General features: G+C 40.1%; 1 protein-coding gene and 2 long non-coding RNA genes across 3 annotated transcripts in view; 1 reads left to right on the top strand and 2 right to left on the bottom strand.

Moving 5' to 3' along the window:
• Nucleotides 1–526: 526 nt before the first annotated feature.
• LOC122659545 (dynein regulatory complex subunit 6-like) overlaps nucleotides 527–26,502 on the bottom strand; it is a 29,605-nt gene continuing 3,629 nt past the window's right edge. Inside the window, exons 4-6 of the mRNA XM_043854648.1 lie at nucleotides 16,202–16,277; nucleotides 3,261–3,413; nucleotides 527–661 (exon numbers count right to left, since the gene is read on the bottom strand). Coding sequence (XP_043710583.1) covers nucleotides 527–661; nucleotides 3,261–3,413; nucleotides 16,202–16,277 — 364 coding nt within the window. The remainder of the gene's footprint in view (nucleotides 662–3,260; nucleotides 3,414–16,201; nucleotides 16,278–26,502) is intronic.
• Nucleotides 8,829–13,680, bottom strand: LOC122657611. Its single transcript, XR_006332330.1, has 2 exons — nucleotides 13,639–13,680; nucleotides 8,829–9,021 (listed from the first exon to the last, which is right to left on the bottom strand). It is a non-coding gene; the product is annotated as an uncharacterized LOC122657611 (long non-coding RNA).
• On the top strand, nucleotides 8,905–13,683 carry LOC122657610. Its single transcript, XR_006332329.1, has 4 exons — nucleotides 8,905–9,018; nucleotides 10,264–10,265; nucleotides 12,079–12,084; nucleotides 13,643–13,683. It is a non-coding gene; the product is annotated as an uncharacterized LOC122657610 (long non-coding RNA).

Genomic DNA, 26,502 nt, shown 5'->3' with positions numbered 1-26,502 from the left:
ACTTGATTATATTTGTAAAATTTTAATAAACTTTTCTGCACTTCCCATAACTTATTATCTGACAGCGCCTTCTCTAACGTAGGTACTAGGTAGCAAGGGAAAGTATAAAATTCCATCGGCTAACCACAGACCATAGAAAGATTTAATATCATGCATGAATCTGCGAAATTACAAAAGGATTTGGCCAGGGAAAAACAAGAAATTAAATGAAGTCCTGCTGTAAATAGATCCAATGAAATCCAACAAAGGGAATGAAATTGTAATGGCCAATCAGGTAAGGAGAATGCCAGAATTTTAAGAAATGAATCTCCAAATACAGAAACAGGAAACACATTAAGATGCAAAATGAAGGCAATGCTTTGCGATTACATTTCGGGTAAAATGAAGAGAAGATGTTTCACATGATGGGGTGAGCATATCTATAAGGCAGTTTTTGTATTTTCCAGTATCAATTGATGCAAAGTAGTCAGTCATATTAAGCAGCTGAAACATTTGAAATTCGAAGTGTAGTTGAAGAAACCAAAGATCAGTCTCCAGATGCTTCTTCCAAAGGTTCTTGCAAAAGATCATAATGGCCAAGATGTTTTAACATTGGAGTCAACTCCAAACCAACGATTTCCACATGGGGATTCGAGTGGCCATCTTTAAACACATTCGTGATCTGCAAAGAGGAAGAAAATGAAAATGAAACATTATGCCCTACTACCTCATACATTGCAATTCACATTTTTTTTTCATATTTATGTATTACAACAATACAGCTTACAGGATACTATTTGACAGTTCCTGAATGTAAGGAAATGCAGTGAAGGTCATTAAACAAATATGTCAAAAATCTGAGCAACAGGAAAACAAAAGTAATAAATGTACTTTTAGGGAAGGGGAGGGGGCATAACAAGTAGCTTTCAATATATGATATAAACAAAACTATAAGCAATCAAGACAGACCTCCAATCAACAGGGCTTCCCCCTGGATTTGTTATAAACCTCAGGAAACATAATACTGACAGGATTCATTTGAGTATGGTCTGTCCAAGAGAACATATGGCGGGGTAATGTAGTCCTAGATAGGTAGGAGATCTAGTAGGAGCCAACTAACCAGGATCTGTTAAGCTGCTGGTTCAATGGGGGCAGAATTCAGGTTTTAGGTCAATTTTAGGGTTAGGATTAGGATAATGGGAATGTGTCTTATCTGGTAAAGCTAGGCAGGTGTAGGGGAGTCTAATGAACTAGGTTTTATGGGTTTTGGATGGGTAGAAATAGGTTAGATGGATTTGGGCAGCAACTAAGGTTAAGGTTTTGAAAGGTGGAAAGATGATGGAATCTAGGGTAGGAATCAAATGGTTGAATGGGCTTAATATTTAGGTCGAGTGTGGGTAGCGTGGAGGGGAATATATGCTGAAAGTTACAACTAAATCAGATGGTTAAATCTGGAGTTATGGAGGTTTCCTAGTAAAGATAGGAGAGAGGGGTAAAAGTATAATTTACAATCGGATAGGTGGATTGTACTGAAATTTGGATCGAGTCTCTCTTAGGGTTTGAGGAAGATTCGATCAAAATTTTAGCAGGTTCTAACGGTTAGATTTGGCTGGGCAGAATTCTCGTGAAAATCACCTTGCATGTGACCTAGAAGGGAAGAAGAATAGTTGCAGGTTTTAGGTTCTAATGGATCTATGGTATTAATGAAGGATGAGGAAGGTAGTAAGGATTGATATTGACAATGGGGATCGATGGTGGTGGGTTTAGAGGATTAGGAAAAGAAGCGGGAATGGTTGATGATATTACATACTTTACTTGGAGTTGCAGGTCTTCAATGGCAGCAGCTTGAAGACAAAGCAGGTCCTCCCGATCTACAAGATGCAAAGGGTTAACTGGAGATCCACCAGTCCCTTCACCTTGATATGACTCAAAAGGCAACACTCAATAGAGCAAGGCAGCAAGCAAAAATTCTTTTATTAATCAAATTCGTGTTCAATAATTTGGCCCCTTATTACCTTATATAAAATACTCAAAATTAGACTCTTACACTAAAAAGGAAAGGCCTAACCCAATCTTTAACCTATTAGGTAAATTAAACTGACTAGGAAACTGAAATAGACTCAAAATAGAATCCTAATCCAACCCAACTAATCAATTAAAAGAAAAACTACTAAAATCACTTAAATTGAACCACTGGTTCAAACCAGCTTTGGACCGGTTCAATTTAAAACATTAAAAACATGAAAATAAAACTAAGTATAGGACTAAAACATCTAATCCCGTACGCAACCTAATTACCCATATTTTAGGCCCATAACAGTGGCCTATCACATAGAAAACCCATGCGATCAAAGGCCCAACTCCTAACAAAATAAGCTCATTTGGGTGATGAATCTACATCACGGGGGCACCAATATGATGGTCAGAACCTATGAGTCAGTAAACATACACACCTTGCAGGATGTAAAAAAACAACTTTTGTAAGACTAAAAGATACAATATCCTTCCTCATGTGAAGTTTTGTTCTCTTCTTTTATTTATTACTTTATTCCCCACCAATGAGAACTAAGTGTACAGTGTGACAGTCTGTTGATTGAACAGACTAAAAGATACAATATCCTTCCTCATGTTCTCTTCTACAGTCTTTTCTTCTTTATGTAACAGTAGAAATATCTTTTCTAAATAAGTGCAGATATTTACTAAATCCGGATGAATTTGTTAAGTTATTAAGAAAGGCATTCTACGTTTTATGACAAAGACTTCATGTAGACTACAGATGACATGTAATAAGCAATCAAGAAAATATCCGGCAGCCCACAGGATGAAATGTACCACAAAATATTAAAAAATTCAGAAGAGCATTATTAGTTTGGGAGAATATTTTTTTCATTGCATTTTGGACAAACCCACATACCTCCAAGCCCATTTAGGATAGCTAGGCCAATTTACTTTTTCAGCAATGAACCCCTAAATAGTAGCTTTATCATTTAGATCACATAGAACAATGATCAATTTCTGTGCATATGACATCAACAAGTGCAACTTCCCTAGGCCTCACAACCAGAATGTTTCTCTAAAATTTTTAGGGAAAAGGCTCTCTGAGCCTAATGCGTACACTGCGCCTCCTCACATGCAGTATTATATTAATTTTTTTAAAGAAAGAGAAATAATGATTCAAGAAGGTGTAGTGTACCCTGCTTGCTCAGAGAACCCTCTCCCAAATATTTAATAGAAGTTACGGTTCACATTCAAACTAATGTTTGTGACATAAGAACAATTACCTGGGTACATCCAAAAAGTTTTAGCAATTGCAGATTTGAGCAGTTATCAACGATCAATCCCAATGCTTCATCGGTCAACTCACGGCAGAAGGACAGGTCCAGTATGTGTATTCTTGAACATTTGGCAAGTGAAATAGCTGTGTGGTGACCAACCTGTAAAAGTCCACACACAAAACAAGCCCACCTTTAACCCCATCATAGCTTGTAGATTCATCAAGTAACCATTTAGAAATCAGAAGTAGACTAACCGAAGATACAATCGCACAATGTCACTCAGGAAAGAATGACAGACAGAAGAGTTTGCATCACCTTAATGTTTGATACCATATTCACAGTAACTGCGATAAATTATTAGCTTAGGCTCTTGAAATTTCAGGAGCAATAATGATGAGGACATCAGCCCATCCAACCGGCCATTTCAGATATACCAGCGGAGTCGTCGCAGGGGACCAGCCCAACTCAGCCTTTGGTTCTGTTAGAACCAGCATGGACCAGCATACAGGCTATTCCAGGCCCATTCCAGCAGCCCAGCCATCGTGGAGAGCCTATTCCAGCTTTATTGATTTCGTGGGGCTTAGTAGAAAGCTCCCTATCTGCATTAGCCAGCTTGTGGGACCCATCTCAGCCGTCATATTTTTGGTTGTTTCCTTTTTGTTAGATTGTGGGACCCATTTGTTTCTTTGATGGTTATTTGTTTCCTTTTAATTAGCAAGTGGGACATGTGTCTCTTCCTCCTTTTATTTAATTAGTTAGTGTGGGGCCCATTAGTTAATTGTTAGTTTTTCTTTTGCAAGTCAACCTAGTTTTAAGGAAAGAGTTGGTTTAATTTTAAATTTTGAATTTCTTTTTTCTCCTATGTAAGCCGTGGACTCTCTCTTTGGAAGGGGATGAATTTTCAGAATTAAAGAAGTAAAGCTCCCTCCCTATGTCTCACGATTCTTTGTCCCTCTCTTCTCTAATTTCGGCAGCTCCCTCTCCCCTTGTTTTCTAACTTGTTTCTTGCAGGAGATCATCTTCTTCTTCTTCTCTCTTTCTACACTTGGCACCACAAGGTAAGTGGCTTCATCACCTTTCTCTTAATTCTCCTTCTCCCCTATCCCATCTGTCTCTTGGCTGTCCAGATTCCCCATAACCTGTGGCACCATTGTCCCTTACAGTAAATGCAAATGGCTGAAACCCCCCCTGTTTCAATTAACTCTACTTGCCGCCAGTTTCAGCAACTAATCATAGCTGTTGTTCCCTCAATTAAATGACGCTCATATCTGACTTTTGCCATGTTCCAGTAGCTAGTGAGTGCTGTAATTGTCCAGAAATGAACCATTAATTTATTCTCAGTTATACTAAATGCTGTCCCAGCCATCTAAACATTCAGGTCTATTTCTGTTGTTAGAACTGTTGCCTGTGATCATTTTAGCTGCATATCAGACCTAGTTAACGCATGCATTAGTCTAAGGATTATGAAAGAATATGCACCCTACCATGTTTAGTGCTGAACATGATCCCCATCCCCATATTTCCCTAATTAAATCCCTGCTAAGTCATGCTAGACAACTGGGGCTAATTGTTATTGCCGATTGCAATTCTAAGCTGAATTTTCATGTTAATTATGTATTGCTACCACTGTTTACTGATTTCTCTACAATGTCAGTCCACCACCCAATGTAGGAAACCTAGTCCCTAGGATCTCCCTACATCAATGTTGGCATCAGAGAGAGGTTTAGGTGTCTAGTTGCTGCTGGTTGTGAGTCTAAGTGTCTTTAGGTACCCCTTTGCATGTCCACCCGCTGTGGTAGACTACATCAAAACATGACGGACCCTCCTAACAGCTCAATTTCACTTGATCAATGGACTCAGTTACTCCAACAACATGAGGAGTCTAGGGAAGCAATCCAAGCTTTCCAAGAGTTGGTAAGAGCTACCAATGCACGGGCAGCACAAGCTGCTAACATCCAAGCCATTGAACGGAATATTCAAACCATCACAAGGCTTGAAGCTATGGATGGGTAGCAAGGCCGTAATGTCCAAGGCAATGGACCTAGGAATGAGATTCCCCAACCTGATTTGGAAGATTACGACAACCATTCTGATGGTCATGATAGAATAGGGGACAATTTCCTAGGCAATGGACGTAATCAGGCTAGAGGTAAAGGTCGTGGGCCACGTGGACAACATGGCCCGAGGTATCCTTACCATACGGGGATGATGATGGCTTTGATCATTACAATAGGGGTTTTGATGTTAGGAGGATGGTCAAGGTAGAGACACCTTCCAACGACGGTCAGATTGATGCTAAAGTCCTATTAGATTGGATTAAGCAAATGGACCGGTAATTTGATTTCTATGAGATGTCTGAGGAAGTTCGCTTCAGGTTCACTAAAATCAAGCTTACCGGAGCTGCTCAAGACTTCTGGATAGAATTAGAGTACCAAGAGAATAGTCTAGGACTTGAACCAGTGACCACTTGGGTCGAGATGCAAGACAGGCTCAAGAGGGAGTTCTTGCCTATCACCTATAGGCTACAACTGTTAAATGAAATGAACACCCTGAAACAAGGGAAGTGGTCTGTAACTAAGTACATGAGCAATTCAATGACCTGAAAATTAAGAGCCGTACTCGTGAGGATGTTGAGCAAACACTCTCCAAATTCCTTACTGGACTCAATTCCGCCATCCGGTTACAGATGGCATCTCACTTGGTGCGAGATGTCCCTCAAGCCTTTCGGATAGCTCTTGAAATTGAATCAACGAGGACTTTCCCTCAAAAGAAGAGCTTCCAGGCTGGGGAGCCCAGCTTCCGAAGGCCCCTCCCAAATGCACCCAATTTCCAAAGACCCCTTGTTAATCCACAACGTCAAATTGACAACAATAAGGGTAAAAGCGTCTTGGGAGCAGCTCCCATTAAAAGTGGTTAACTCCAGTGCTTCAAATGCCAAGGATTTGGACACGTTGCTAGGGAATGTCCCAACATAAATCTTTTTGTTGGAGGTCAAGACCACGAGGACTATGACCCGGATGACACCCAGAACCAAGAGTACGAGGATCACCAACCAGATGAGAACATATCTGATGAAGAGGTTGACGTGATCGATGGGCATAGACTTAGAGTTATACGATGCATGGTCTCACAACCCAAGAACAACGACGATTGGCGACGGACCAACATCTTTATCACTTACACTTGCCATCAGGGTAAGAATTGCCGCGTTGCCATCAACAGTGGAAGCTGCATGAATGTAGTTTTCCAAAATGCTGTTGCCCGAAAGGGACTTAAACCAGAGGCGCATCCAAAGCCTTACAAGGTTGCCTGGGTAGACCAATCTACTATACCTATTACCCTAAGATGTCTAGCCTCTTTACATTTCGCAGGCTATCGGGATAGAATGTGGTGTGATGTTCTTGAGATGGATGTGGCACACATTATCCTTGGTAGACCGTGGTTATATGATAGAGATGTCACCAATTATGGATGGTCTAACACCTGTGTCTTTGAATTTAAACGGAAGAAAATTAGATTGAGTCCTAGTGCTCCCAAAGAGGTTAAGGTCCCGGAATACAAGGGTAGTACTTTCAAACAAACTCCCACCAAAACGCTCAACATTTTGAATCAACGACAATTTGAGGGTAAGTGTAAAGAGTCGGGAATTGTTTACGCTATAGTTTCCATACAGAGTAATACTGATGTATCATGCAGATTTAATGAGGCCCCTAGAGACGTACAACCCTTGTTGAGAGAATTTGAGCAAGTGTTTCCCGAGGAACTACCTGATGAGTTACTACCGATGCGTGACGTCCAACACGCAATTTATTTAGTTTTTGGTTCTTCCTTGCCAAATTTACCCCACTATCACATGAATCCCAAGGAACACGCTGAGCTCAAGCGTCAAGTAGATGAGCTACTTCAGAAGGGATTCATTAGGGAGAATCTTAGTCCTTGTGCGATACTTGCACTCCTGACGCCAAAGAAAGATGATACTTGGCGTATGTGTGTGGATAGTCAAGCCATCAACAAGATCACTGCCAAGTATAGGTTTCCTATACCTAGGCTTGATGACATGTTGGATATGATGGCTGGCTCATTAATCTTTTCAAAGATTGATCTCAAAAGTGGGTATCACCAAGTCCGGATTAGACCCAGGGATGAATGGAAGACAACCTTCAAGACAAAGGATGGCCTATTCGAGTAGTTGGTCATGCCTTTTGGTTTGATCAATGCACCTAGTTACCGTCAAGAGAATAATGAATCAAGTGCTATGACCATTCATTGGCAATTTCCTAGTGGTTTACTTTGATGATATTCTCATCTACAATAAAAACCCGTCTTCCCATCTTGATCACTTACGACAGGTCTTTCAGGTGGCTCAAAAAGAAAAACTTTATGTTAACCTTAACAAATGTACCTTTATGAGTGATCAGGTTGTTTTCCTAGGGTTTGTTGTATCGGTCCATGGAGTATCTACTGATCCTGAGAAGGTGAAAGCAATCTTTGAATGGCCAAAACCGAACAATATCCATGAGGTGTGCAGTTTCCCTGGTCTAGCTACGTTCTATATGAGGTTCATTTACCAATTTAGTTCCATTATGTCTCCTATCACGAATTGCATGAAAAATAAGGAGTTCAATGGACTAAAAGTGCTGCAAAGGCCTTCATTGAAATTAAGAAATTGATGACGAACGCCCCAGTTCTCCGTCTCCCAGATTTCTCTAAGGTCTTTGAAGTCAGCTATGACGCATCTAGCGTTGGAGTAGGTGGTGTCTTAGGACAGGAAGGTCACCCTGTTGCTTACTTTAGTGAGAAACTTAATGAAGCAAGGCAACGATATTCCACGTATGATAAGGAATTCTATGTGGTTGTCTAGGCCTTGCGCTATTGGCGACATTATCTTATACTGCAAGAGTTCGTTCTCTTCTCTGATCATCAGGCTCTGAAATACTTGAGTGCCCAAAAGAAGCTGAATCAGAGACACGCTATATGGGTCGAATTCCTCCAAGCGTTCACTTTTGTGATCAAACATCGACCTGGTATTGAGAACACAGTTGCAGATGCGTTGAGTCGGGTAAATATGTTCCTCAGTCGCACCAATTCTAAGAGTCAGACCCGTGTATTACTCCAGATCATGAGTGTAGAAGTCATAGGGTTTGAGCAAGTTAGACATCAGTATGCCTCTTGCCCTGATTTTGGTGAGCTGTTCGCAGCCTTGGGCAAGAATCCCTCTCTTGGTCGATCAAATTATCTTTTGAGAGATGGTTTCCTCTTCAAAGGGAACAAGTTGTGCAGTCCCAAGACATCACTCCGAGATTTCTTAGTATCGGAATGGCATGCTGGGGGTATTACCTATCATTTTGGTCGAGACAAGACCATTGCCCTTGTTGAGGACCAATTTCACTGGCCTAGTCTCAAGAGGGATGTGGCAACCATAGTGAGTCAGTGTAGGACCTGTCAAACTACTAAGCAATAGAAGCAAAATACTAGCTTGTACACACCCCTTCCTGTTCCCCATGCCCCGTGCAAGATCTGAGCATGGATTTTGTGCTTGGACTCCCAAGAACCTCTAGAGGGCATGATTCAGTATTTGTGGTAGTAGACCGCTTCTCGAAGATGGTGCATTTTATTCCATGTTCCAAAACTTCTGATGCATTAGTGATCACCAAACTCTTCTTCAATGAAGTGGTCAAGTACCATGGGTTGCCTAGTACCATAGTGTCTGATAGGGATGTCAAGTTCACTAGTCATTTTTGGAGGACACTATGGTGGATGATGGGTACTCATAGTTCAAGATCTCGCCGAGTTTCTCGGTATTCCAAAATCTCGAGACAAGATAGAGGTTGAGAGAAAAAAATACAATCTCACCGAGATCTCCGGGGGATATCGGATCTCGGATACGGTTTCGGTTTCAACCCATTTTTTTAACCCACCTACCTCTATTTTATCCACATAACTTGACAGAACTCGCATATCTCGACGAGTTCTATCCAGAAACCTCAAAATACCTCTCTTGTAGTCTTCTTCTCCCAAAACCTCTCTTTCACTTGATTTTTTTGATGGATTGCAATCTTTCAAGGGTGATTCAACTGCCAAACTAAAGATTCAACTCCACTTTTGCAAGATTCATCAAGTATTTGAAGGATTTTTGAAAGGTAAGCTATTTTTTTCAAAAAAATTTGTTGAATCCTTGTAGATTGATGTCATTTTAAGTTATGTTACACAACTTTGACCGATCTATCACTTGATGGAGTCTGAATTTTTATTTTTGTTATTAATTTTTTATTATATTTTTTGCAAATGAATTTTTTGAAAAAAGAAATTGAAAAAAATAGGATGAATACTTATTGTTTGGATGTGATTTTCACATATGTTGGACAACTTTGGATGCTCTACAGCATCATGGAGTCATTTTATTTTTTCACCCATTAAAAAAATATTTTATTTTTTAGAATTAATAAAAATGTTTAAAAAATATATAAAATTAAGGAAAAATACTTGTTTTTGTTGAAAAATTATGCACAACATATGTACATAATGTCCAACTTTAAATGGTGTCAAATACATCATTATGTTATAATATTTTATACTTTAAGGTATAATTATTTTTAATAAAAATTATAAAAATTATTTTTAATTAAGAAAAAATACTAGGGTTAGAGAATAAATAAGAGATAGCTATTTGATTGTTCTAGTAGCTTGACATTATGTTTAATAGTTATGAATACAATACTTTAAGTTTTTAATACATTACTTTAAGTCTGTAATAGTTAGTAATACATGCTTTTTTATGTAACAATGTAAAAAATAAGACATTTCTTACACAATGGGGGATATAGCATGGCTACATGGAGTCCCGATTTTCGAGGATAAAAGAATTCGAAGTGTAACTATTGTGGAAAGATTCTAAATTTTGGAGGAGCAACTAGGTTAAAGCAACATTTGTCTGGTACAGGTAAGGACGTTGCCTCATGCCGAAATGTTCCGAGCCAACTGAAACTAGCTATGGCACAAAACTTGAGAGGAGTACGAACAAATAAAGCTGAGAGGGAAAAACAACAAATAGCTTTTGATGAGGGAGTTCTAGAGAGGCCCGGTGTAGAAATCCGTGGAGGAGATGATACTGAATATAGACCTACATCTGGTGAGTTCGAATCAGACGCTGAATGGAGAATTTACCAGTAGACTTTGGTAGAGAGTAGACAAAGTTTGCATTATGAGAATGTGAGAAGATATGAGCAAGCAAGAGGAGCTGGTGGATTTGGCTCAGCTGCACCAGTGCAAGAAGTTGAGAGGAGGAGAAGCACTAACATAAGACAAATCCCACGGCCCCCAGCCCAACCACGAGCACATTCCCTAGATCTCATTTTTTAGCAGGATCCATCTACCTTTAGGCAACAGGATGCCTACCAGCCAACCATCCTGCAAGTGTTTGGTGGTAAACAAGAGGGAGCACAGAAAGCCTTAAGCAAATTCATATTATACAATGACATTCCAGCTAATGTAGCATAAGGAACATACTATAATGCATTCCTTGACGTGGATGACTTGTCCAGGATGGGAGGGGCCTTCACCATATGAGTTATATAATGTATATTTGCCTCAACAGATAGAGGAGCTGAAAGGGTACATTGAGAGTCTGAAGCCAAGGTGGGAGACGTATGGGTTACCCTTATGGTTGATGGTTGGATTGGACCTACTAGACAGTCTATTATCAATTTCATGGTGAGTTGTAATGAGAATACAGTATTCTTAAAGTCTGTCGATGCATCGAAGCATGTAAAAGATGCATCATACTTGTATAAGCGACTGAAGCAAGTGGTGGAGGAAGATTCAAATTGTGACGGATAACAGTTCTAACTATAAAAAGGCTGGAGAGAAGTTGATGAACAAGAAGAGTAAGAGGATCCGCCTCTATTTGACTCTATGTGCAACACATTCCATTGATTTAATGCTGAAGGACATGGGGAAAAAAACTTTGGTGGCAAGTGTGGTCAATAGGGTAAGGCAAGTGACCAACTTTATATATAACCATGGTTATGCTTTAGCCATGATGAAGGAAAAATGCAAGGGGGGTTTAGTGAGGCCTGGTGTCACTCGATTTGCCACCAATTACATTGCATTGAAGAGCTTTCAGATGAAGGTGATAGGTCTGAGGTCTATGTTTGCAAGTGAACATTGGTTTAGTTGGCATGGTTCTAATTCAGAAGAAGGGAGGGCAGCACAATAGACCATTGCAAGTGACCAATTCTGGAAGGACTTGCATAAAGTTGTTGCCATATTAGAGCCAGTGGTGGCAGTACTAAGGATGGTTGATATGGAGAAGAAGCTTACCTTGTCCCACATATATGCTGCCCCGAAGAAGATGAAGGAAATGGTCAGAGCTGCGATACCTCAAAGTGTTAGGTCATACATTAACATCATTGATGAGCGGTGGGAGAAGCACTTGAGTCATCCATTGCATAAAGCTGGTGAGTTCAACACTTCAACATATTTTACACTTTATATGAGTTTTTACATTTACATATTCAAAACTCAAAAGCATTAAGTCACTAACACATTTGAATCCAAAGTACCAGTACTCGTATGATCTTGGGTTAGACACAGAATTGTTAGTAGCAGTTTAAACTGTTATTGAGAAGTTGGAGCCCAATGCCAAGACACAAGCTGACTGCAATGACGAGGTGAGAGTATGGGACTTTAGTACTTTGGTAGGAAGTAAAGGAATGTAATTACTAACTAGCAAATACTAATGCCTCTAAAATTTCAAATGAAAATAGATCAAATTCTTCAGAGAAGCCTCAACAAGTTTTAGTCGAAAATCTATAGTGGAGGGTAGACAAAAGTCAGACCCTGGTAGGTGGTATGGCTTTACATTTATGAATTATAATTTTATCCATTTAGAATGTACATATTTTTAATATTCTATATTTATAATGCAGCCGACTGGTAGGTACTTTATGGTACAAGTTCACCCAACTTGAGGAAGATAGCAGTGAAAGTGCTCTCACAAACTTGTTCATCCTCTGGGTGCGAGTGCAACTGGAGTACATTCGCATTGATACACTCAAAGAGGCGGAACAGATTGGGTAGTCAACGACTGAAGCAGCTGGTGTATGTGCATTACAATATGAGACTAAGGATGAGGCACATACGTGAAGGAATTGACACCATCGACAAAGATCCTATCGAACTAGCCAACATATTCCAAGAGGACTCTGATGATGATGAGGATCCCCTATTCCAATGGGTGAGGGATCGTGGTGTACTAGCTATGGATGAGCCTAGAGGTAGACCTGACTCCACCATTGCGTCTGTAGCCGGTACAGATATTGAGGACTATATGTCGCAAGAGGGGCGTGCACATTCAAAGTCACTGAGACCTTTTGAGGCTGCAACAGGAACTGCTCCTGATGATGATGATGATGATGATGATGATGGTGATGGTGATGGTGATGACCCTGGTGGTGGTGATGGTGGTCTCAATTTACACATGCCACACAAGATCAAGACCATGGTGGCCACACTAAAACATACAAGAGGACGGGTCGCAAACACAACTAACCTCAGCATGATGACACGAGTATGAATACCATGCTAGCAAGTTTCGGAAGCATGAGTATGGATACTGGTAGTGAGCATCAGTCGTGGCATTCATCTCAGCCTCATCATGACTATGATTATGGCTAGGAGAGCATTGATTCTGAATGTAGTGCTTATGGTCAGTTTGGCCAGTCAACACATGAGTTTGACAATCAAAGCACTGGGTCTGGTATTGGGCCCATATTCCCAGTCCCATACATGCCTCAATATGACAGTAGCAGTGGATCTCACACTTCATGGGAACCGTCTCACGCCACATGGCAATAGCTATACCCTAGGATAGGGGCCTTGGTATATGTGGATAACAACTATTATATGAATGCTGTGGAGCACTATATGCAACAGTGCAGCAACAATATGTCATGGGAAAACTATGTGGAACAAGTGGGGAATGAATACGTGATTCTATCTCATTTTATGTGATGATAGTTGTAACATTGTTAAACTAAAACAATTTGATGTATCACTTTAACATTTCTAATGCTTATTAAGTTGTTTTACTATTAATTGAATGTTTTGCTAGCTTTCTATTACTAAATTATGTCATTAATGTGTAGAGTAGGGTATTTTAGTACGTCGTCGCCTATCAACTTAGGGTCCAATGTAAAAGTCCTATTTAGACTTTGTTTTTGCAAAATCTGATAATGCCATTGTATTTAAAACCCACTGAGATGGGGTTTCGAGTAGGAAAAAAAAAGCATCAACTCGCCAAGACCTCGGCGAGATCTTGACTCGCCTCGGATTTTAGAGGGGCCGAGATGCCTCCAAGATCCGAGTTTTAGAACCTTGTGGGTACTAAGCTTCGTTTCTCAACTGCTTTCCACTGTCAAACTAATGGTCAGACTAAAGTTATCAATAGGAGTCTAGGAAACTTGTTACGTTGTCTCATAGGTGAGTACCTTACCAGTTGGGAGTCGGGACCGTATCCTTAGCTACGCTGAGTTTGCTTATAATAGTTCTAAAAACTGGACCACTGGCCTATCACCTTTTGAGATATGTTTAGGTTACCTTCCCAGAGCCCCTATAGACCTTGTCCCTGTTGTGTTCAGCTCTAGAGTCTCCCCGTCAGCAAAGTCTTTTGTGCAACATATACATGATTTACATGCAAATTTCAGACGACGAATAGCACTAAGCAATGACCAGTATAAGTCCTGGACATATGTGCATAGACGACTGTAGGAGTTTCAAGAAGGTGATATGGTGATGGTTCAGATCAAACCACAGCATTTTGCTAAAGTAAAGCGAGCAAATTACATGCTCATGGTGCAGGTCCTTTCATAGTTCTGAAGCGAGTGGGTGCAAATGCTTATGTTCTTGATTTGCCAGCTAACATGAATATTAGCAATATTTTCAATGTAGAGGATCTTGTTCCCTACCATGCTGCTCCTACTGCCGTTTCTTTGTATCCTGATGACCCTGCAGAATTTCCATTTGATCTTGATGATACCATTGTACCAACTCCACCGGTGCCTAAGTTCGACAAGAGAGCTGAAGAAGTTGAAGAAATCCTTGATGAGAAACTTGTGTCCACACTTGAGGGAGGATCACGAGAATTTTTGGTGAGATGGCGAGGACGACCTGAGATTGATAGCAAATGGATATCTATGGAGGAATTGCAGCAACTCAATCTGGATTTACTGGAGCATTATCTCAGTTTTCATTCACCGGAGGTGAATTTTTCAAACCCGGGGAGAGTTGATGAGGACATCAGCCCATCCAACCGGCCATTTCAGATATACCAGCGGCGCCGTCGCAGGGGACCAGCCCAACTCAGCCTTTGGTTCTGTTAGAACCAGCATGGACCAGCATACAGGCCATTCCAGGCCAATTCCAACAGTCCAGCCATCGTGGAGAGCCCATTCCAGCTTTATTGATTTCGTGGGGCTCAGTAGAAAGCTCCCTATCTGCGTCAGCCAGCTTGTGGGACCCATCTCAGAAGTCATATTTTTGGTTGTTTCCTTTTTGTTAGCTTGTGGCACCCATTTGTTTCCTTTTAATTAGCAAGTGGGACATGTGTCTCTTTCTCCTCCTATTTAATTAGTTAGAGTGGGGCCCATTAGTTATTTGTTAGCTTTTCTTTTGCTAAATCAACCTAGTTTTAAGGAAACCAACTCTTAGTTTGTTTAATTTTGAATTTTGAATTTCTTTTTTCTCCTATGTAAGCCGTGGACTACCTCTTTGGAAGGGGATGAATTTTCAGAATTAAAGAAGTAAAGCTCCCTCCCTATGTCCCACGATTCTTTCTCTCCCTCTCTTCTCTAATTTCGGCAGCTCCCTTCCCCCTTGTTTTCTAACTTTCTTGTAGGAGATCATCTTCTTCTTCTTCTCTCTTTCTACACTCAGCACCACAAGGTAAGTGGCTTCATTACCTTTCTCTTAATTCTCCTTCTCCCTATCCCATCTGTCTCTTTGCTGTCCAGATTCCCCATAACCTGTGGCACCATTGTCCCTTACAGTAAATGCAAACCGCTGAATCCCACTACTTGCTGCCAGTTTCAGCAACTAATCATAGCTGCTGTTCCCTCGATTAAATGACACTCATATCTGACTTTTGCCATGTTCCAGTAGCTAGTGAGTGTTGTAATTGTCCAGAAATGAACCATTAATCTATTCTCAGTTATACTAAATGTTGTCCCTGCCATCTAAACATTCAGGTCTATTTCTATTGTTAGAACTGTTGCCTGTGATCATTTTAGCAGCATATCAGACCTAGTTAACGAATGCATTAGTCTAAGGATTAAGAAAGAATATGCACCCTACCTAGTTTAGTGTTGAACATGATCCCCATCCCCATATTTCCCTAATTAAATCCCTGCTAAGTCATGCTAGACAACTTGAACTAATTGTTATTGCCGATTGCTATTCCTATCTGAAATTTTCATGTTAATTATATATTGCTGCCACTGTTTACTGATTTCCCTACAATGTCAGTCCACCACCCAATGTAGAAAACCTAGTCCCTAGGATCCCCCTACATCAAATAATGTTTCATAAGTAGGATTTTTTTAAAAGTTTTCCAGAGTATAAGAGCAAAATACATGAGAGCCTAAACTTTAAGCACACTTGGCCATGAAAACAAAACAGAAAACCAATATGACAAAGAAATTCAAGAATTCAATATTCTCTTTTTTTTTTTTTTTTGGGGGGGGGGGGGGGGATGTGTGGGGAGGAGGAAAAAATATTGAAATAGATATGAAAGTTTGTAAAATAGTTCAGTAGCACTATGTCCCACACACTTTTTCATAATCATTATCCTAGGGATTTCACAAAACTAAGCACACCTTGACGATGGCTCCTTTCCTTGAATTCAGACCAGCCACAAGTTCTTCAGAAAATAGAATTATAAGTTAATGTGGTACCTTCTTAACATCATTCAGACAAAGAACTTTCAAGAATTTTCCAGAGGCTTCCAAGAATGCAGCAATTGCTTCATCACTAGGATTTGCAGAAGTCCCTAAAGTTAGTATACTGAAGAGAAAAATGAGAACAAGAACAATAATAATAATAATAATAAAGGTAAAGTGTTTTTATGACCACGTAAATAGAAACTTCTCTACACAGGCCACAATTTTCAAGCCATGTAGAGGACTATCTTGTCAATTTGAATGTTTGATAGATGGAGCACATGTAAATTTCATGGCTTATCTCAAACATATGGCCCACTATCTAACAGATTTTCTCGCGTATAGTGTATAGTCAGTAGAGGGCTAATTTGGCAATTCCAACCATATCATAGATGATAGGGAACCATGAGGATGGCCATCTGCCCAATCCAAAGGAGCAAACCACGTATACCAAAGCAATATATATATATATATAGATATATATATATTTTTTTGGGGGGGGGGGGGGGTTGGAGGAGCAAGCTGGCACTACCAAGAAAGTAAAACGCACCAACATCTGAATGGCATAAAATGCCCCAGGCATTTGAAGGGAGAAAAGAAACAAAGGTCTTCAAATCCCATTGAAACAGATGAGCAATAGAAAAGGACAGCAGAATCAAAGAATAACAAGAAACTTTTGTAACCAAAAAACCATATTCTTTGCTCCTTTAGGGCCATAAATCCGGCGCAAGTCCTGCTTTTGCAAGGTCCCAAGAGGAGAGGGGGGGGGGGGGACCAGAGTTGGTCCTAACATTCTGCACTTTTGCATGAAGTGGCCACCTTTAGACTCGAACCTGCGCCTTTTTGTGGGCATCTTGAGTTCATACCATTGGACCACGTGATGGCCTCTTTAAAGGATCAAAATGTATGGAACAAAGATATTCCAATAAAGTTTGAAATCTCCAAAAAGACAACTTTCCTATTTCTTGTTCTTCTACTAAAGACAGTTTTCCTATTACTTGATACAAAAGTAAGAACCATATCGAGCCCACCAAATGAGAAAAAGAAAAGAGAAAGGAGGGGGAAGAAAGGCATAGAAAGCCTAACAAAGTGGGGGACAGGAAAGGTAAAAGGAAGAAAGATTAGATATAACATATCCAGACAGCCCTATGGAGATTATGTCATCCCCCAACACCATGATTATTATCTGCCCATTTATATACAAAGAAAAGAAAAAGGGAGTGTGTAAATTCTATAAGAACCCTCCATAATTGCAATTTCTACTAAAATATAGAAGAATAAGAAGTTCTACCACACAGTCAACCCTATGGAGTACATACCAGGTTAATATTCATGAGAATGCATAGTTGTCAAGGCGTCGCCCAGGCGTTTGGAGTCTAGGCGGTTGTTGCCTTAGTGGTATCAAACACCTTGGCCCTTATTTATGCTAAATATCATTTAAGTACATGATTTATATTTGTTATTTCATTTACTTAAGATCATAGTTCGAGAACTCGTTTCGTTTCGGTATTTCGAGCTGACCGAAATATCCGAAATATTCGAAATTTCGGATATTTCGGTCGAAATATTGTATTTTTTCTGGTATGTTTCGATAGATCATTTCGGTGGGTTTTAGGCCAAGTTAAGGCCTGAAACTTCATGGAAACCCTATTTTAGGCTATATAAACACATTTAAATGTTCAAATTGCAAAAATAGTCACCCAAAATGGTGTTTTGGATGTGCACCATTGATTGGCAATGTACGGTCGAACCCTAATGTATAAGTGTATAACTTAGTTAATTACACATTTACACATACACATTGTACATTAAACAAGTAAATTGACTTGGAACTAAGTTGGAAACATAATGACTCATAAGTTAAGTCATAAATCATAATATTAAGTACATAAGACATCAAGTCAATAACAAGTTAACAAATAACAACTTAAGAGTTAAGATTTAAGAAGATGATATCAAACATTCCAAATCACAATATGTCAATATCCCCAATTGTCCCCTACAAGGCTACAAGCCAAGTAGTCAACTAGTCATCATTCATCTCAAATGTTTACAAATTTGCTAATAATAACTACTCCGCCGTCCAGGATCAACCCCACTCATGGTCCGCTGGAGCCGACGTGTATTGCTCTCCGACTGTAGGACAAATGCATGCCACGTCATAGTCTGGGAGAAGAAGCGAGTGTAGTCATCCACAGTGGCCATGTAAACTGCATCATCAACATGCTGAAGGTAACCTATCCTAGGATATAGGTCACCAAACTGTGAAGAAGTACTACCCACTGATCCACTATGATATGAGTCATATGACGGCTCTGGGAGCATGTACGGGTTGTACGGCTGCGGCTGGTTGGTTGGGTAGCCAGTATAGGAAAAGAAGTCATGCACAAAAGACGATCCACTATATCCTTGTGAGTGGGAGTCATACTCAAAACTGGGAATGGATGGAGAAGATATAGGTCGCGCCCCCAAGGGTACGCCTGAAATGCCCTTCGCCACATGGATGTGAATGAGATGAACCATGCTCGATTGTCTGAGATGGACTGCTGTCTACATGAAAAGATGGGGCACGGAAATGCCCACTCGATCTACTGTCTCTATCGCCAATACTCAGTCCACCAACAGAGCCAGATAGGGCATCAATGTCCATAAGCTCAGCCTGCCTACTAATACCACTACCACGACCACCAGGATGGGACTGGCCACGCTGCTTTCTCGAGTAGGTCGAGGTGGACGATGTGGGCCGTGTGGCTGGTGTGGGGCCGGTGGGGGCACGGATTGCCTCTTGCTGCTCTTGTATCACAAACGGGACTCGAGTTCCCTCATATGCTTGACCACCATCACCATCATCATCACGTCCATCATTACCTTCATCATCACCTCCATCATCACCATCTCCACCAGGACCACCACCACCATCTCCACCATCACCATCTCCACCACCACCATCTCCACCGATGACATAGACCAATCTTCATCCTCCTCATCAACACCACCAAGATCGAACGGTATGGGTGACGCGTCCCCGTGCATGTACCTCACCCTCTGCAGCCTACGGTCATCCACATCACCAGATGTGTTCAGCTATCATGGGGTCGTCTACCTCCAGTGCTAATCTAACACTGGCTCACCTCTATCCCTCACCCAATCAACAATAGGATCTTCATCATCAGACTCCACCTGGAAAATGTCGGCGAGATCGATATTTTCCCTGATACCCTCTTGTCCCATGCGTATGTGTTGTATCTTCAACCTCAAATTATAATGCACATACACTAAGTCAGAGAGACGTTCGTAACCCAATCTATTTCTCCTCTTGGAGTGGATGAGAGAAAATGTACTCCAATTCCGTTCACAACCAGATGTTAACATGTTTGGGAGAGAACCTTGATTGCTATTTTTCTTAAATTGTTTGCTAACCCCATACAACACCCACCATTCACCAGATTACATACAAAAGAAACATATCACCTTCATTTCAAAAGAATAAGATATTGAATTGAGTAATGACTAATGAAGTAATGACTAATGAGTACCGGCATCACCGCGTGTCCGCCTACTGCAGCTCCGGTTCCAAAACTTCCCAATGCATCCCTAAAAGTCTTCAACTATAATCATTTGGAAAATATTTAAAATTAGTAATGACTCATTACTATTTAGTATTGAATTGAATAATTCCAAATGAATTATAACTTATAAGACTCACCTCATTGTTGCATATCGCCTGTAATTTACTATTCGCCCAACTTGGCAACTACTTCTTTGATCAAGGCAATAAGACTATTATTCAACCCAAGCCTATGATCGTATTGGTACTTGGGGTTCAAATAATATGCTGAAATTGACATTACATATTCACTAGTTAGTAATATATCCTTCAAATTAACTTTAAAAATGTAATTGCATAAAAACAAAGAGCGTACACTCACCACCTTTATGCAGTGGATGCATAAGTTGATTTTCCCAGCTCCTTGATAATTTTGAGAAAGTGTTTGCTACCTCGTGGATTTGCATTGTAAACACCTTCATTCATCAAGTCTATGGCAAGATATAGATGTGGCATGGTTGGTCCTTGATAAGAATCAACTATATGCAAAACCTTGACCACCGGGTCCGTTGTACCACTTTATGCAACTTAGACCAAAAGTCATCTCGATGAAATTGTAGCTTGTGCTTCCCTACCACCATGGGTATTGGACCCATTCCAGCTTGAACCAGCTTAAGCAAACATTGATCTCATCCGACTTCGGTTTCTATACTCTTGAGCGCAATGTAGTTGGTGGCGAATCTAGTTATGCCTCGGCCTCACTAAGTCACCCCCACACTTCTCCCTCAAGAGGTTTAGTGCAAACCCATGGTTGTAGACAAAGTTGGTCATTTGCCTTGCCTTTTCCACGACATGTTGTACCAATTTGATCTTTCCCATGTCCTTCAACATGAGGTCTATACAATGGGCAGCACATGGAGTCCAAAACAACCGGTACTTATTGTTTTGCATCAACCTCTCACCGGCACTCTAGAGTTGCTTCCGTTGTCCGTTACAATTTGGACAACGTTCCCACTCCTACATCTTCTACCACTTCCTTCAAGAATTTGTAGATATACTTTGCATCCTTTTTCTCCTCGATGCATCAATGACTTTTAGAAAGACTGTCCCTCCCATCACAATACACCATAAAGTTGATGATGGACTTTCTTGAGGGACCATCCAACCATCACACATTATGGTCACCCCATAGTTCTCCCACAACCCCCTCATTTCATTGATGTAGTCTTCAAGCTCTCTCTTTGTTGGGGCAAATACACATTCATAATCTCATATGGGTGGGCCCCTTATACCCTGGGCCACCAAGAATGGAATCTATCATAGTCCGATAAAAGGGGCCTTGCAGGTCAGGTTTGCCGGGATGGTATGGTATAACATCCACTTAGCTATAGATTCCTTCACCATCCCCTTCGATTTTTCCATGCTCCCTCGATATTTGGTTGTTTGTTGCCTTTCTTTCTATAAACACCAGGTGCTTGGTGAAGTGCTGGGTCATCTTGTGGTGGTGGAGGCGAGGGGGAGCTGCCCTCGTACTCGTGATCTCCTAAAGGGATTAGGCAACCCACCTCCTCCACTTGTACCGCTCCTCCACTACCACTAGCACCAGCTCTAGAGGTACTAGCTCCTCCACTACCACCTACTCTATGTCTCTCGACTCTCTCCCGATCCTCATGATAACTCGGCTCGCTCATCATCTCGTGCTCGTCTCCAATCCCTAGCCTCTTGTCGCTCTATATCATCGAACATAGACATCATCACGTCATCATCATCATCATCACGATGGCTTGATTGGCCTCCCGCCGCACACCCTCACTGCTTCCTCAAGATCTACTTTTGCCTTCTCCTCTCGAGCCTTCCTCTTACTCCCTCCCTTCATGTAATCAATGACATTTGATACCTCCACAGGGACCATATGACATGCGACCACTTCAGGAGAATTCCCGCCTAGATGTTGTTTGAGTCTAGTGGCACCACCTCCCAAAACTGCAGTACACAATAGTCGCATTGGGATTTTCTTTTATCCCCATCAATCGAGTGCCATGCAACCATGCAATGTCACCCCTAGCGCGCAGCGTGCTCCCTCCTCCTGGGTTTGGGCCGCTGCCTCCCGGCTCGCTGCTTACCACGGTTCGTCATAATCGACTAGTTTATCGCTGCATGAATAAAAGACAATTCATTAATCATCAAGCACATCAATTCTTTTAGTTTAAAATTTTAAATGTTTAAGAATTAAGATTTAAGAGCACTAACACAAGTATATAAGTATATAACTATTTAGTATTTTTCCCCTAACCCTCATATTTTTCTCATATTTAAAAACAATTTTTAAAAATATTTTTCAAATAAATATTGGCCTAGCACAACAAAATCGAAAAGATATGTAAATGGGCAGCAAATAAGAAGTATGTACAATTTACTTTTATATTTTTCAGTAATTTTAAAACAAAAACCTCATTATTTCTTATTTTTTGCTATTTTTTTGAATTTTTTAAATATTTTTTATAATTTTCAAAAATTAAAATAATTAATTATTGGCAGAAAAATATTTTTGACACCATGAGGCCATAGATCGGCCAATGGTGTCTAACATATATTTAATTCATCACCATACAATATACATAACCCCTATTATTTTTTGATTTTTGTTGTAAATAAATCCAATTTTTGAAGTAGAAAAATAAATAAATAATATATATACCAAAAAAAAATTTCGACACCGTGAAGTCGTAGATCGGCTTCTGGTGTCTAACATATATTTATTTCATCATAAACAAACATGTTGATCAAGCATTTCCCTAAAAAAAATCAATTTTGAGAATATGGTTTTACCTAATAGTGGAAAGGCTTCACGATGTGCTAAGTTTGTTCTCCAAGTGATTCCGGCGTAGATGCGACAAGGATTCTGGCAAGTGGAAGATTGAAGAAGAAATAAGCAAAACCTTCAAAACCAAGCAAAAGAGGAAAATGCTCGTTTCTTAGTCTCACGTAAATTTCACCGAGACTATCGAAACATGGTATTTTATATAAAGCATTTTCTCGAGATTTTCAAATCTCAGAGATTTTGAAAATGTCTCAAATATCTCGAAATCTCGAGAATTTCGATCGAAATTTAGTATTTTTTTATTCGAGGGGTCATTTCGCTTCGAGGGGTGAAATTCTCGAAATCTCGATCGAGATTTCGCGAAATTTTGAACTATGCTTAAGATATTATTCATATATAAGCAAATACTCCCCTATTTGAATCCAATAAAAATAGTTAAAATCAATTTCCAAAAGGATAAAAAGTCAAACCCCCCTCCCAGTTCAAGAACAAAAACTGGATTTTCGGGGGTAGGTAAAATTTTTAACTTTCTAATGCTGGGGTTTTTCTCAAATCTAAAAATTTCATAAATCTTAATATGGTAAAACATTGCTAAAAACCAAAAGAGCGGTAAAATATTCTTTTGTTTTGATATCTAAAAAAATATTTTCATTCTGAGCAATTTTGACAACATTCGCGCACACCAAATAAGGTTTGACCAGGACATAATTCCTTTAATATAAATCAGATTTAAGTAATCTTGAAAAGCTAGTTTGGTGCTCTACCTAATACAAAAAAGTCTCATGTAAAATAAAATTATTTGACCAGTCAAACTTCTTAGAGAACAAGAACATTTCTCTGAATCGAGAACAATTTAATTACTTATAGATAAGATCATATTTTCTAAGAACAGTATAAACTAAATGTGAGACTAGGTATACTATGACAATGACTAATTCCAAGAACAGTTCAAACCAACTGTATGTTTTGATTGTTTCAAACTTCCAATAGCTTGCTTTTTCAGTTCTGCTGTCTTCTAGTTCTATTGTGATTTTTGATGACTTGATGTGACTTAATGCTGATTTTTTATGACTTAATGTGGCTTAATGTTGATTTTTTATGATATAAGATATATATTGTAACATACTAAATAATATTAGAAAAGAGGGGAAATAAAAAAAAAATCATACTTGATCGCCTAGGCAACACCTAGGCAGGCGCCTTGTTGCCTAAGCGCTTAGGCACCCTTCCACCGCCTTGACAACTATGTGAGAATGACATCAATGCAGCATAATGTCTTACTGCACTAATAACTGGAAGCTGAAGCTTAATAACTAGATGCATGAGTAAGCAAAACCAACCTAAATGCATTGTGACATACATCGAGTATATGAATTGTCCAACAACCATTGGCAAGGTATTCTATTGCACAATCAGTAATGCAGACCAAGGTGGTGATCTGCTATGGTGGGCTTCACAGAGAGAACAAGAGAAGAATTAGAGTTGCAGGGGGAGAGAAGACATCGCTTTAGAAGAAGGGGGGAAGGGGGAAGAAGAGTGCACACACACACAGCCCTCAAGCTACTCAATTCATTTTTCAAATCTATCTCCAACGATGAGGAATTTTATCATATATAAAGAAAAATAAAAGACTCCTAATTACTTCCTAAAACTTAGACTAACTAAAATAGAAACTCAATAAAACTCAAATTGGAAATTTCCTTATAAGTTTAATAGCTACCCCAAAATAAAAGATTACATATCTTTCCATAAATAAATTAAATTCTAAATATCCTATTGAACCATAACATGGTTGGGAACCGGTTCATCTTGGTTTGGACACCCAACTGGGTTTGGGTCGGTCCAAGGTAGTGTATCTGCATCAATTCCTTCGGTGTCGAGAAAAACTCGACCTCGAGTTTTGTAGAACAGAAGAATTAAAAGCTCACAAGCAGGGGCTATCGGTTCCATGTCTACAACTTGAAGAAAATCCAAAATATGAAGCTTTGGGAGTGCATCCATGTAAGGAAAATCATGAGGAAGAAGGAACTCATGATGGGGAATGGCCTTCACTGCATTGGAGTCCGTTGTTACGTGATCCACGATCTGCTCATTGTCCGTTGCCACTATTTGTTGTTCTGGTTGAGGCTGTATCACTGGTGCTGCCTTTTTTGGCTTGGAACAAAGATCATCAACTAACCCATGAAGAATAAATGTCTGGGGCATGTGAAAAGGATGTAGAGTGCACAAGTTTCCGTCATGATCAATGATGCCTTTTTGTTATTCCAGCCATTCACGACCCAATTTAATAACACGCTGAGTAGAATCAAACACTTCACAATGAGCTCCATCACAATAATAAGAAACGGAGAATTCGACGAATACATAATCCTCAGAGTGAATAATGATCTAGTCGTTCTTAGATAACATCTCTACCACAGATCGTGAGACAAAAATATGGCTTTGCCCTTCATCAATAAACAACATGGCAAGCTTTCCATTGGGCAAACACACTCTAAATTTGAACACAAAGGAGTCCATTGCTTGCGGAGAAGAGAATACTCAAATCAAGGAATTATTGGTAAAATAGTAAATAATGAGAAGTTTATAACACTAATGGCAAAACTGTAATTATGGGAAGGGCAACTAACACAAAAGGGGGCGGAATCTCACGTATAAGGTAACAGGCAAATTGGGAAGTGCGTGAAAAAAAAAGGATAAAACAGAATTAATAAAAACTGGGGGGCTGTTTAGGAAAAAAAACAGAAAAGGGACAAAAGAAAAGATCGTGGAGGGGGGTATGTCAGAAATAAAACTAGGAGGAAGGGAATCAATTGGACAAAAGAGGGAGAGGGGGTGTTACCGTTACTCGAACTAGAGGGGAAAGTGTGAGGCAAATGGCGGAAGCTAAGGAAGACGATGGGATGGGAGTCAACTTTGCAATCGAAACAGAAGGCCAACAAGAATTCGGACTTCAAACTGAAGTCCACGATCCGATAGGAGCAGCGTCCAATTTGACGGAACCAAGAAGGGGTGTTGGGTTGGGGTTTTTGAAAAAGGAAGACGGTGGGGTTGGTTCTGGGAACAAAATGAGAAGAAGGGGTGGTTCGATTGGTTTGCAGGAGGGTTTCAACTTTTTTTTTTTTTTTTCGCTGTTACAGTGAGATAGAAGGGAAAGGGAAGGTGGGTTTGGGGTTTCAGTGGAGTCGAAGGAGAGGTGATGGGAGATGGAGAGTGACGCAGGTTTTTTTTTTTAATGGGAATCACAGGGGTTTTCTATGGTTAATGGGAAGGAGATGGGATGCTGGTGTGACGGGTCGAACAGCAATGCGGATAAAAGATTACAGGGAAGAAGAGAGATTGATAAAGAAGGAGGTGGGATCTTTCGTCTCTGGTACCAAATAATGCAGACCAAGGTGGTGATCTGCTATGGTGGGCTTCACAGAGAGAACAAAAGAAGAATTAGAGTTGCAAGAGGAGAGAAGACATCGCACTAGAAGACAGGGGAAGGGGAAGAAGAGTGCACACCATAGTTGTCAAGGCAACACCTAGGCGTCCAAGCGCTTTGGTCGACTTGGGCGCCTTGGTCGCCTAGGTGGGCGCCTTAGACGCCTACTTGGCGCGCCTTGAATTTTTTCCCTCTCCAACGCCTTGGATCGCCTAATCACCATGACAACTATGGTGCACAAGCACACAGCCCTCAGGCTACTCAAACCATAAACTCAATTCATTTTTCAAATCTATCTCCAACGATGGGGAATTTTATCATATATAAAGAAAAATAAAAGACTCCTAATTACTTCCTAAAACTTGGACTAAATAAAATAGAAACTCAATAAAACTCAAATTCGAAATTTCCCTATTAGTCTAATAGCTACCCCAAAATAAAAGATTACATATCTTTCCCCAATAAAATAAATTCTAAATATCCTATTGAACCATAATATGGATGGGAACCGGTTCATCTTG

Source organism: Telopea speciosissima, chromosome 4 (genome assembly GCF_018873765.1).
Source record: "Telopea speciosissima isolate NSW1024214 ecotype Mountain lineage chromosome 4, Tspe_v1, whole genome shotgun sequence".
Taxonomy (NCBI): Eukaryota; Viridiplantae; Streptophyta; class Magnoliopsida; order Proteales; family Proteaceae; genus Telopea; species Telopea speciosissima.
This window is presented reverse-complemented; position numbering and strand designations above follow the sequence as displayed.